The sequence below is a fragment of the Lissotriton helveticus genome, chromosome 4_1 (genome assembly GCF_964261635.1).
Source record: "Lissotriton helveticus chromosome 4_1, aLisHel1.1, whole genome shotgun sequence".
Classification (NCBI taxonomy): Eukaryota; Metazoa; Chordata; class Amphibia; order Caudata; family Salamandridae; genus Lissotriton; species Lissotriton helveticus.
Window position 1 is genome coordinate 252,819,635 of NC_136063.1, and position 13,883 is coordinate 252,833,517.

Here is a 13,883-nt window from a genome sequence, read left to right on the forward strand (position 1 = left end):
ACACCTAACGTGCCACACTGCAAAGATGTTCAAGCCGTTTATTCCCGGGCGCCCCGGCTTTGACACAGACCTCTATAAGAGGACACTGGCATTCTCAGTTGTCTAAATGACAACATATGGAAAAGAAAATAACGGATACTTGCATATGAAACATTCAACGCACAAACCGCAGATGGCAAGCATCTCTTCAATGCTGTTTAATCAGTAGTAATTCAATCTCATGAAGAAACTTCTTTCTACGGATTCAAGCCATACATTTGTAGAGGGCAAATCGCTTGACACTTCAACAACGTCAGTGTATAAATGTATGATGATAGGCAGATAATTGTTTGTTGATATGTTACGAATGTTTCATGTTCAAGTGTAGACCTGATGCAAGCTTTCACGTCCAATGACTGATTAAATCATGTGTGTTACACTTTCCTTTCCATGGCGACATGCCAACAATGTGATGGCACAAAAATATGTAATTTAAATTTCCTATTATCTCTCAAGAAAATCTTAAATCTTCTTAATAGTCCGTATTGCCAAGGTTCCCCTTTCGTCATACAGTGCAGAAAGGTGCTATTTGCTGAACTTTTCCCATGTCTGTTAAGAGTTGTTTAATTCTACGCTTCAGTTGAGGCAGTCTTGCAAGGGGGTCCGGTGGTTCCAGTTCACCTGTGAAATCTAACCAGCTTTCGAGAACTGAAAAACAAGAAGGATAATTATTAAGAGGCAAAAATAACATTGAATACATACACGAGCGAGCGTACAGAGAGCACTAGGAACCGTGCCCCCCGCTGCAGCCAGAGAACACCAAACCAGTCTTTTTGCTTAACCTCTAGAGGTCTTAAACCAGAACGTTACAGACATTTTCCATTAAAAGGAAGGGAGAATTAAATTAACGGCATGAGAAAGAAACATGCTACTTACCTTTAATAACTGTTGAACTGAACTGGGAAATGCTACTTACCTGAAAGAATCTGCTTGACGCTTGCATTGTTGTATGAAATTGGTGCAACATTCAACAAGCATTTGCAATGCAATAGGTCTCGCATTAGGAAAGATTGAGCTATTGGTATTGTAAATGACACATTTTTTATGTATGTGTTGGTTTTGGAAATAGCGAAATTAATAGCTTTGTCATTTACAATGCCAATAGTTATAACTTTCACAAATGTGGCACCTATAGCATTTGTAATGCAATATGTGTTTTATTTACGTGACTTAGATATATTGATATTACAAATAACAATGGCTTTTAATTTTTTTAAAATAATTAATACTTAAATAAAAGTTATTGTAATTCATAATGGCAATAGCTTAAAGTTTTGTAAATAACTTTTGTGAAGATTATGTTCAGTGTATTTTATTGCTATGAAAATCCAAGAACAGAAGTGAAATATTAACATCTTTTTGTGACATTTGTAATAAAACTTGAAACATTGAGAGAACATATTTAAACCAGTTGTTGTTTGCACACTGGGTAAAATAGGCCTGGAATGTCAGTGTGGCACATCCTAACACCAGCACACACATTGTGATAGAGGAGACTTATTATCTTTGCACTGCCGAAAGTACATAAAGCGCATTGAAGAAGGTGGTACGGATTTCAAAACGGGAAGATGGACAAGAGAAAACAATGCGACAGACAGCGGTACTGTGCATGCATCTTCTATACCTTAAATGCATGATAATGCACACACCGGGACAGGTCTCATGGAAATGTTGGTGTTTTTTTTAGCGTTTTATATAGCGCAAACTTGACTCAAAGGTATAGAGTATCAGAGCGCTTTACACAAGCACCAGTAACGTTACAAGGACGGGGTGAAAGGAGGGTGAAGAGGCAGGCGGCTGTGCGGGGATGTGCGGGAGGGGGCAGTGCAGAGGCTGTGCGGGGGGGGGGCAGTGCAGGGGCAGTGGGGGGGGCAGTGCAGGGGGCAGTGGGGGGCTGTGCAGGGGGCAGTGCAGAGGCTGTGCGGGGGGCTGTGCAGGGCGCTGTTCAGGGGCTGTGTGAGGGGCAGTGCGGGGGGGGCAGTGCGGGGGGCAGTGCAGGGGCTGTGCGGGGGGCAGTGCAGGGCCTGTGCGGGGGGCAGTGCAGGGCCTGTGTGAGGGGCAGTGCGGGGGGCAGTGCAGGGGCTGTGCGGGGGCTGTGCGGGGGCTGTGCGGGGGGCAGTGCGGGGGCAGTGCGGGGGGGGCTGTGCAGGGGCTGTGCAGGGGCTGTGTGGGGGGCAGTGCGGGGGGCAGTGCAGGGGCTGTGCGGGGGGGGGGCATGAATGAACAGATGAGCCCACGGGTTGACAGATACACCACCTGCACAAGCTAGATCATCAGAGAGCTGAACACACACACAGATGAAGACAGGTAATCACTGTGAAGGTGCGACTCACGGAAACAGACACAATAAACAGACCATTTTCTAGACGTGAAAAGGAAACAGAGGCACATGGAGACACGCACAACACAAGAGCAAGCAGGTAAGTGTGAGTGACAGAGAAATGCTGCTGCAAACGGACCCAGCGCCACAGAGATATACTTTAAGCACACAGCAGACAATAGAAGTAAAAACCAGTGCGCACTGACAGATACATTAAAACAGACACAGTGACTCACAGCGATACACACAGACACCAAGACTGGAGAAGCATGGCTACTGATGAGATTGCTTAAGGGAGGTCTTAAATTAAAGTCGCTGTTACTTGCGTTTGCTCTGCCTGCGATGCACACACACCTTTTGTTACACACAAGGCGCAGCTCTACCAAGAGAGGAGGGTGAGGAGAACGTAGTGTAATACAGCTGTATCAGCGCCACATCAGCATGTACATGTGTGCTGAGAGCCCCAAAGCTGGTATGTGCTTGGAGGGTGGGAGGAGGGCTCCTAATGTCAAGCGGAAAGACTAAATAAACAAAGTAACAACCAGCCCTGCACTGCTCCGGGCAGGACTTCAGAGGACTCACCTGAACGCGGCGCCGCTCGCTGTCACCGGGGTCCCGCTGCTGGGGGGCTGCTGTGTGCGGGCCCCGCTGCTCAGCTCCCGTCGCAGCTCTGCCCGCAGCTGGAGGTAGCCCCCGAGGGTGACGAGGTGCAGCGCCAGAGATAGCGCCAGGAAGCCCAGCAGCAGCCGTCCTTCGCCGGCTGGGAGCCTCGGGGGCGGGTCGGGGGGTCATGGCACCAGGAAGCAGGGGGGCTCTCCGGGATCTGCTTCAACCAGCAGCTACTGCCCCATGTCGCAGAGCCGTGGAGACACTGCTGGGAGAGCCTGGGTGCCGGGACGCCAGGGGGTGGGAGAGATAGGGAGAGGGGAGGAGACCGCAGGGAGGAGCTAAGGGAGGGACGTGAAGTTAAGAGGGTGGGGCACTGCTGGAGCCGAGGACGGGGCAGCAGCGACTTCCTGCAGAGGAAAGTTAGCAGCTAGGACGGGAAACGACACCGAAGAGATAGAGGAGCACCGCGGCCCACGAGACAGAGAGCGGAGCATGGAGAGGCAGGTAGGGAAAGGACCTGGATAGAGCCTTAGGCAGAGGGAGGACAGTAAACTACAGAAGGGGAGGCGAGAGACGCCGAGGGAAGGATGCAGGCGAGAGAGACGCTGAGGGATGGGGACACGAGAGAGGCGGAGGGAAGGGGACACGAGAGAAGCGGAGGGAAATAAACCGGAAAGACACTAACGCGGCATGGATGCGAGGCACTGCAGCCAGTTTCACTTTCATTCATTGAAGAGCGCGCACCAGGCAGGGGATGTGCACGGCGCCGGCTGGGCGTGCGCGCTCACGAGGTCAAATCTCGGCCTGAAGCGCGTGGCAGTTCCTTGTCCTTCATTCCCCCGAGTCAGCTAGCTACAAGTCTCCACCTGGACGCATCCTTTGGATGCGAATTCCAGGCTCGACCTAAAAAGGAGTGTTCTCCATCAACACCCGCCAGACGAGTCGCCCTTCCATGACCTGACCCTTTAGCTTGATTTGGTTCTGGATGGTAGACTGCTCAGCACTGTGAAACCAGCCAAACACCTCACGGACCCCCTTCCTGCCAACGCTGTCAAAGACCTTACCCCGTCGCTCCTCCCACTCTGGACTAAAATTATCAACAGCTCACTTCAACAAGGGACCATCCCCGACTCCCTCAAAGTTGGACAAGTCACACCTCTACTAAAGAAACCTACAGCCGACCCCTCTGATCTAAATAATTACCGTCCCATTACCAATATTCCGACTCTTGCCAAATTGCTGGAAAAATGCGCACAAACTCAATTGACTAGACACATTAATCAGTTTGATCTACTCAACCCTCATCAATCAGGCTTCAGAGCGGACCACAGTACAGAAACTGCTATGACTCACATAATTGACGCCACCCTCCAAATGCTGGATCAAAACGATACCTGCCTCCTTATCCTTCTTGATCTCTCTTCTGCATTTGACACCGTCAAACATGAGAACTTACTCGAGCTCTTAAACACAAGAATGGGTATATCTGGAACTGTGCTCAAGTGGTTCACGTCCTTTCTACACAACAGAACGCAGAAATTCAAGAGTAACAACTTGATGTCTTCTCCAATACCGGTATCGCTAGGCGTCCCACAAGGATCCTCCCTATCCCCAACTTTGTTTAACCTAGTGATGGAACCTCTCACCACCTTTCTACAAGCATCCAATGTTCAATTCCACATGTACGCCGATGACACCCAACTTTATCTCAAATTACAATCACCCAAAGACATTATGCTCTTGAATTCAACGATCAGAAGCACCCAATCATGGCTGGCCGCTAATCATCTCAACCTCAATGCTCTTAAAACAGAGTTCCTCTTGATCTCAATTCCTGCGAAGATCACTACCACTCAAATCTGGCTTAAACACCTAACCGCACTACTCAATGTTCATCCCACCATCGTGGACTCAGCAAAATCTCTAGGCATAACACTTGACACCAACCTCAACATGCAGGAACACATCAACAAAGCAACTAAGGGGCGAACTACCAGATTAATACCTTAAGGAAACTCAAACCCTTCCTTCCAGCCAAAGACTTCCAAACTGCGGTACAAGCTCTAGTCATCCCTCGAATAGATTACGGCAGCATCGCCCTTTGCGCTCTCCCCCTAACTACCACGGCACCCATAAGAGCTTCTCTAAACGCCGCAGCGAGACTCATCACCGGATCAAAAAAACACTCACATTTCTCCTGACCTGAGAGCCCTGAACTGGCTGCCTTTTGAAGCCAGAATACATCTGAAAATCGCCTGCATCACGCACAAGGCTGTCCACCTGAGCTCACCCGGATATCTCGCCCAGAAGCTGACGATTTCCAGAGGCTCTAGAAACACTAGAGGCACAAACAATCTCCTGCTAAAGCCCCAAAGATTCCGCAAGGAAAAAACGTATAAACGCTCCTTCTCAGGAATGGCACCCAGGATCTGGAACTTACTCCCCCCTGAAATCCGGCTCATCTCCTCTACCATACTTTTTAAGAAAGAAGTAAAAGCTATCCTCATGGCTAAATACACTTGAATTATTACTGGGGATGATTTTACAGACACTGTACCATTCAGTTCTACTGATCTTTTCTGCATTTTTGTATGACTCGTGTTATTGACCTGCCTGAGTGTTTACGCTATCAATTATTTGTACTTGTTTCATTATTGATGTATCTGGCTGACTACATGTACCTTCCCCACCCCTATTGTTATTTACTCACACGCTGTTCCTTTCGTCTGTAAAGCGCTCTGATATCTGCAAAGATCTTGTTCGCGCTATATAAAACTTTCAAAATAAATAAATAAATGATATAATCTATGTCCTCAAAGTACCCGATCCAGCAGTGTCAACATTCTTTTCATACAGAGCGCTCAATAACATGTACGAACCCCATAGCAGAGAAAAGCTGTATCATGAGACACTTTGAAATATTAAAGTTTGTTTTTCTTCTAACAAGTGCTTTTGGTTCAAACTAAATGGCAGACGTGTGCACAGCATGTGGCCTAGAGTAGAAGATGATGCAAACAGTTTTACATACTGTGTGCTGATATGAAAGTCCTCTAAGCGACTGAATACACAAGTTACTTACCTTCGGTAATGACTTTTCAGGTAAAGACTGCAGCAAAAAGATCGAAAGCTTGGAATCTACATCGAAGAACTTGGAAAGGGGGGAACTGTCGTCAGCATGCAGGGGTGGTACCTACACACAGCTCGGTGTTGTCACCTGCAGAGTCAGGATGAGCACTCTGAAGTACAATAAGTGAAGAACGCAAACATTTAAACACAATAGAAAAGTGTACGCTATTTTATAAGATAGTCTGTAATTAAATCTATATTGCACACAAGGGACCGAGTATGAAGACACACACAATTAGTATAAATAAGAAATGTTTGAAGAGCACACCAGGAATGATGCATGCATTTTTGTGGTAAGCTAAATGCTGTTAGGCCCAGCTATCCCTGAGAGAGAATTATTTTAATACATAATGGAGCCCAAGTTCCAGACGGTTATTTGGGCAAGCCCTTACATTTCCATGTGGTGTCTAACTACAGCACCTATAAGTGCACAGGAGCGATTGCTGAAAAAACTTTTTTTTTTTGTAACCTCTATTTATCAGTTTTCGTGGAACATACACAGTCACAGTGGTTACAATCATACCAGATACATTCATTTGACAAGTTAATAGGTACATTGTCCGAGGCTAAGGGTCTGAACAAATTGAAAATGCAAGTGTGCTCTTTCTCGCTGCAGCTATATAAAGGCTGTACAAAGTCACATATTTGAAATCTCAGGGTAACAAGACCAGTATTACAGATGAACCTAAAGAGCATCCTCCAATAACCATGTCTTTACATCGGTAGGATCACGTAACATCATACAGTTAAGAGAATTAGTGACGTGCCTTCAGCATCGCCAGGAGATAGAATCATTAGAGTGTTTTACCTATAACCGATCACCCTGGATGTCATCCTCTGACCCCTCCTGTGGTGCTGTATTGCTCATCAGATACAGCTGCAGAGGACCCCAGATATCTTTCGGCTTGTTCCGGACCGGTAGGAGATCGTCATAGATATTGTGTTGATCCTGACAGTAGACTACATCATCTAACCATTCCTTAAACTTCGGGGCTCTTCCCCTACCCCAACGGCATGCAACCCTCCTTTTGGCAAGCAGTAGAGCAGTGTCCACAAATCTTCTAATGGGCTTAGGTATATTCAGTGTATATCCCAACAACATAATCAGCGGGTCCCTATCCATTACCCCCTCCGTCATAATTTGTAATGCTTCGTGTACCTGAGACCAGTAGCTATACACACCCGGACACTCCCATGCCAGATGAATGAATCCCGCCCTCTCCGCATGGCATCTAGCACATCTATCATCATCTGCCAACCGGAATCGCAGCTTACGAACCGGGGTTGTAGTGTATGATTTTGAGCCTACAACTAGAGGATATATTGGCTGTGAGAGTACAACAATAATTCCATTGATCTTCAGTAATTTCCTTGCCTATATCCAAACCCCACTGCTGACGCGCTGCACCGTCCAGCCCCACGCGTTGTAGCCTGATATTATACAATCTAGAAACAAGATGGCGGCCATCCGACAGCAACATAGCGTGTAGCGGTAACACTACTTCCGGTTCATTCGGAAATCGTATCAGCACTTCCTTCAGCCCCTGACGCAATCTGATGTAGTAGAATACCTCTAGGGGGGTTGGTTGCAGTCCCTGGAACAATTGCTCCCTAGTACGAAATTGCCCGTTGAGGAACAAATCTCCCCACGTGGCAACCTTAATACGTCTACACATTAGTTGAAACCCCGTCTCTTGCAGTAGCGATAATTGGGGATGATATATGAGTGGCATTACTGGGGAATACATCAGCGAAGTTTGAAGGATCCTCGCTAATCTATGCCACGCATCAATCGTGCATGTCACCGTAGTGGCTGGTGTTTCTATAACTGCCACCGTACCCTGAATCATCCCGCTGAGAGGAAGAGGACGTGCGATCCAATCCTCTGCCGCCAGTTGTGGCATAAAAGGTGTAGGATTCATCCAATGGTACGCATACTGCGCCTGAGCGCTTATGTAATAGATCTCGAAATCTGGCCCATCAAAGCCTCCCTTCTCGTAGGGCTGAGTCAGAATTGACCACCGTACCCGTGGTTGTTTACCCCCCCCAAAATAACCGAAGGAGTTCCGATCGTAGCCTAGTAAAAAAATATGCACCAGGATAATAAGGGATATTTTGAAATAAATAAAGAAAGCGAGTTAGCACCACCATTTTTATGAGTGACGCTCTTCCCGCCATAGACAAAGGCAGCGACTTCCACCGTGAGACATTGTCGGACAATTTAGTAATGGCAACACCATAATTAAGTCTAAGTGTCTCCTCCTTATTTAGAGATATAACAATACCCAAATAGCGTAGATCAGTGTCGCACCATTCAAGTGGGTAGTCCAACTGGAATCTTGTAACTGCACATGTAAGCGGAAAAAATTGTGATTTCTTCCAGTTAATAAGCACGCCCGATATCCCTCCAAAGACTATGAACTCACGCAAAATTGGGTTACGGTTGAGTTGCGGTTCTTTGACATATAATGTAATATCGTCCGCATATAGTGATACCCCTATCTGGCGCTGGAAACAATTGAAAGCACTATCCCTATGCAGTTGACGAATGCGGCATGCTAAAGGTTCTATTGCTATAGCAAATAGCAACGGGGAGAAGAGGGCACCCCTGCCTGGTACCTCTCGTTATGGGCATCTGAGGTGATAGCACTCCATTAATCAGCACTCTCGCAACTGGCTTGGTATAGAGCAGTTCCATCCATTCCACAAATATCTTGGGGAACCCCATCCTATGCAGTACAGCAAAAAGGTACTTCCATTCCACGGAGTCGAACGCTTTAGTCGCATCGAGAAATAGGGCAGCAACTGGGATCTCGGGGGCTATGGTAGGGATTAGAGAGAACAACGTACGAAGATTATGAGTCGTGGCCCGTCCGGGTACAAAGCCAGCCTGGTCCGGCAGTACTATCTTAGTCATAATCAAAGACAGACCTGTCGCCAAGACTTTAGCAAGTATCTTTGCGTCACAATTGATAAGAGACAGCGGTCGATATGAATCAGTGTCCACCGGGTCTTTGCCTGGTTTCAACAGGGAAGTTATCACTACCTCCCTCATCGATCCCGGCAATTCCCCAACTTCCAAAGACTCCTCAAATACTTCCTTTAGGACTGGTGCCATAACATCAATGTACCATTTATAGAATTCGGCAGGCAGTCCATCTAGTCCCGCCGCCTTGCCGTTAGACAGCAACATAATCGCCTCCCTTATCTCGTCCAATTCAAGTGGCGCGCCGAGGAACATCCTATGGACATCACTTAACCAACACAACGCTATATCATCTAGGAAACTCCCTAAGTCTATGTCGTCAGTCTGTTGTGAGGTATAAAGCTTCCCATAGTGCGCCAGGAATTCCTCCTGTATCCCCTGTGCATTCTGACAGCACTTGCCCTCTGGTGTAATGATCTCCAGTATATTAGTACTGAACCGCGGCTTCCTTGTGAGTGCTGCCAGTACTTTTCCCGGTCTGTCCCCTTCACAGTATTTACGCGCTGTCCAGTGTTTCCCCATATATCTAACTTCTCTAGCTGCCTCTTCCTCATACTCATACTCTGAAAGCTTGTCCCTAAAGCGCTTATGTACCCCTGGGTCTCCACCTCTCGTCATCTCAATTTCCAGCTCTTTCCGTTCTCTGTCTAACTTCCCTATTGTTCTTTTGATGTCCCTCAGAACCCCGCAGCTTTTGGATATACAGAAACCACGCATCGTTACTTTAAACGCCTCCCACACCATTTCCACACTGTTTACCGATCCCTTGTTTCTGGGGAAGAATGCCTCTATTTCTTCTCCCAACTCAGTTTTGAACACCGTATCCAGTAATACGGAGGGGAAAAGTCGCCATGGGGGCCGTAGTTTGTCATGCCCCGGCATAGCCAACTGCAGCAACACTGGGCAATGATCCGAGTACGTCCTCGACAGATGTGTCACTCGGCCTATACCCATGGTCAATCCTCGGGACACAAAGCAATAATCAAGCCGAGCCCAGGTATTGCCCCAGAGTGTCGTGAAGAATTCCGGGGTGTCTACATTTGGTGCATAGCAACTCACTAATACAACCGTATCAGTACCCAATCTGCCCCACAATATCACATAGCGTCCTTGAGGGTCCATGATCTCCCCTAACAGATGCAAGTGGAGTGATTTCTTGACAAGCACTGCAGTCCCCCTTGCATAAGTTGAATATGACGCAAACTTCCTAATCACCGCCCACTTACTTGCAAATTTGGGTTCAGAGCGCGGGCGTAGATGGGTTTCCTGCAACAAGGCTATTTGCACATTATGCCTGTCTAAATAAGCAATCACATTCCTACCCTTCCTGGCGTCATTGAGGCCCCGCACATTCCAAGATAATATTGATACTTTACTCAACCCTGTATCAGCCATAATCCGTGGCAAGGACTGAAATTGAAATTAAAATATTTATAAAGCGCACATACACCACGCGGTTTCTTGGCGCTAGGACACTGGACCAAGGGGGGAGTGAGGAGCCAGACGACTAGCATGGGAAAGCCTGTGTGAACAAAAAAGTTTTTAAGGATTTACGAAATTCTGAGTAGTGGGTGGAGAATCTGAGGGAGGGGGGAAGGGCATTCCAAAAGGTAGGGGCCAACGTAAAAAATTTTGCACCACCTAACCTCTTTTTCTTAAAACGAGGGACAACCAAAAGGGATTGTGAGGAGGATCGAAGTTCTCTGCTAGGGCAATATGCCTTGATCTCAGAGGAGATAAAGTGAGGGGCAGTCCCTGCCCTAGCCTGGAAGGTGATACAATCCATTTTGAACAAGGCACGCTCCCGGACAGGCAACCAGTGCAGGGCTTTAAGCAGCGGCGTAACATGGTGGGACTTGGACAGATTGTAGACGAGTCGAGCCGCCTGATTCTGCACCAGTTGGAGTCTCCGAAGCTGGTAAGCAGGGAGACCATTATACAAGGCGTTGCCATAGTACAAGCGGGAGATCACCATCGCAGACAGAATGAGTTTGAGGGCACCAAAGGAAAAGAACCGAGACACCTTACGAATAGTGCGAAGAGTAAGAAAACAGGAGGAAACAACAAAACTAATCTGGGAGTGCAGTGTGAGGTGCGCGTTAAGTTTAATCCCTAAAGTTTTAACCGAGGAAGAAGGAATAGGGGGGGGACCCAGGAGAGAAGGCCAAAAAAGAGGGGACCAGGGACTGGAGGAGCCTCCCGTCAGCACCAACTCGGTTTTGTCGGGGTTAAGCTTCAGATGGTTAAAGCTCATCCAGTCCCTAATAAACAACAGAATAGTGTGAACGTTGTGAATGGAATCTGGGGAGGAAGATAAATTAAAAACCAGTTGGAGATCATTGGCATAATTATAGATGGTAACGTCCATCTGCTGAAGTGCAAAGATAAGAGGGGAGATATACAAATTAAACAATAGGGGAGACAGAGAAGAACCTTGTGGCACTCCGCAGTGGACCAACTGAGGAGAAGCAGAGAAGCCGCCCAAACGGACGGCCTGGGTGCGGTCCTTTAAGAAGGATGCTAGCCAGGCCAGGGCGGACCCCCTGATGCCAGCCGCCTCGACACGGGAAAGAAGAATGGAATGATCCACCGCGTCGAAAGCGGCGGATAAATCAAGGAGGACCAAAGCCTGGGACCGGCCAGCATCCATGCCCTCCCTGAGATCGTCCATCACAGAAAGAACAACAGACTCAGTGGAGTGCGCCGGACGAAACCCAGCCTGACAAGAGGCTAGGCAGCCGTTGTCCTCCACAAAAGTACTGAGCGTCTTAGTGATGTGACGCTCCAGAATTTTGGCCAGGAAGGGAAGGAGGGAAATAGGGCGATAATTAACAAGTGAAGATGGATCAGAACCGGGTTTTTTTAAAATAGGGATGATAGTTACCGATTTGTGTGACTGGGGAACAGTACCATGAAGCAGAGAGTTATTAAGAAAAGTAAGCGGAGGGGAAGGACAGGCAGAATAGATTTGTTTTCAAATGTGTGCGGGGCAGATGTCAGAGGGAGAACCCGACTTAGCCTTAGAGACAAGAGACAGGAAAGCTTCCGTAGTCAGGGGGGGAAATATTCAAGGTACATCTGAGAAGAGAAGGGCTGTGGATCCGAATATGAAGGAGAAGGAGGAACAACATTGGACTTAATGGTTAAGATTTTGTCTGAGAAGTAGCCATTAAGTGAATCACAAAGAGTCTGGGAAGGGGAGGGTTTGAGGGTTACTCTATCAGAGAATGCCAGATCTTGTACAATAGAGAATATTTCTCTAGGCTGGTTTTCAGCGAGTATGATTTTCGAAGAAAAGTACTCGGTCTTGGCAAGAAGGATCGATTTCTTGTATTGGTTCAGTAGAGTTATGTACTGATTTTTTAAGGTGGAGCAATAAGTACGTCGCCAGGCGCGCTCCGCTTGTCTGAGAGACAGTTTTTCCTCTTTTAGTGCGGTAGTGAACCACCTATTGGCGTCGTAATTGCGCCTGGCGGAGACTCGTCTGAGAGGGGCAACCTGATCACAACCTCTACTGAGCCAGTTGTTTAAGGATTCCATTTGACAGTGGATTGGGAGGTCTTGAAAATTGGGGCAGGAGGCAGAAAGAGAAGAGCAGAGGGAAGGAACGTCCACATGAGTCCAATTCCAGGACTGTGCGAAGAGCCGCACCACTAAGTCTAGACTTCAGCCCGTTTTTACCACAACCTAACTGACAATGAATTCTGAATCGCACTCGCCACCACACTGTACTGTAACCGTCTCCCATTCCCCCCCCCACCCACTGACAGCCCCCAACCATGTCAGGCATTCTCCACCCCCCTCACCCACCTCTGCCCAATACAGACATCAACACTCCCACGAATCTTATGCCATCTTACAAAAGCTAAAGTTAGCACAGTCTGCACGTACTCCCCTACTCCCGGACAGACTCCAGTTACGTCAGCCCATCCCCCCGTACCTCCAACCCTAGTACCACTGAACAATTGGGGATAAAAGGCATACTGCACCTCCCTTCTCCTGTTAGCATCGAGATTCAGGGCAGTCCTAGCTCCATCAAGTAAGCCTCTGGCAACAAAGAATACTAACATCACCACCAGGTAATTCCCCACTCCGCCCCCCACCCACTGAAGCATCCCCAACTTGCCAGCATCTCCATCCCACCCCCCTCCCTCCACTGTCAGCAAACAACCCAACAGCCGCAGTGTAAACAACATTGTGTATGGGGTACTCCCTCTCAGGGACATTAGAGGTACACACATTACCACCCCCTGCTCCTCGCCCTACGTCCTGAACCACCCTCTTAGGGCCTCACGAGGTGAGGGGATGGTGCCTGGCATACATTACCACCCATTGTCCAATACCCGTCCATGGTATATTCGATCATTCCCTGTGTCAACCCTCCGCCGGGACCTCTCCGCAGGCCTCACAAAGGAGCCCTCCAGCATCGAAACAACTTCCAGACTGTCAGGACATTGTCTCACTGTTCGTCAGGCAGATTTTGATCCTCTCCGTCGCCTACATCATCGTCTCTATGGTGTACATCACGCTCACGCCTCAATTTCTTCAGGAAGTCTTCCACCTGCTGAGGATTTAGGAAAAAATGTTGTTTCGCCTGATGGGTCACCCTGAGCTTCGCTGGGTACAATAGTGCATAATCAATTATTAACGCACGCACTTTCTTCTTAACATCCAGAAATTTGCGTCGCTGTTCCTGCACAATAGGCGTGAAGTCCGGGTATATGGAAAAACTAACGCCGTTGCACGACATTTTCTGGGTGTTCCGTGCTGCACGTAGCGCTGTATCCCTGTCACGATAATTTA

The 13,883-nt window shown here is 47.9% G+C and overlaps 1 protein-coding gene across 4 annotated transcripts in view; it reads right to left on the reverse strand.

The window, feature by feature from the left end:
• Positions 1-401: 401 nt before the first annotated feature.
• The window catches only part of PHF20L1 (PHD finger protein 20 like 1), an 813,558-nt gene continuing 800,076 nt past the window's right edge, over positions 402-13,883 (reverse strand). For all 4 annotated transcript variants that reach the window (XM_078686744.1, XM_078686740.1, XM_078686743.1 and 1 more), the window contains one exon: positions 402-687. In XM_078686744.1, coding sequence (XP_078542870.1) covers positions 545-687 — 143 coding nt within the window. In that variant the 3' untranslated portion in view covers positions 402-544. The remainder of the gene's footprint in view (positions 688-13,883) is intronic.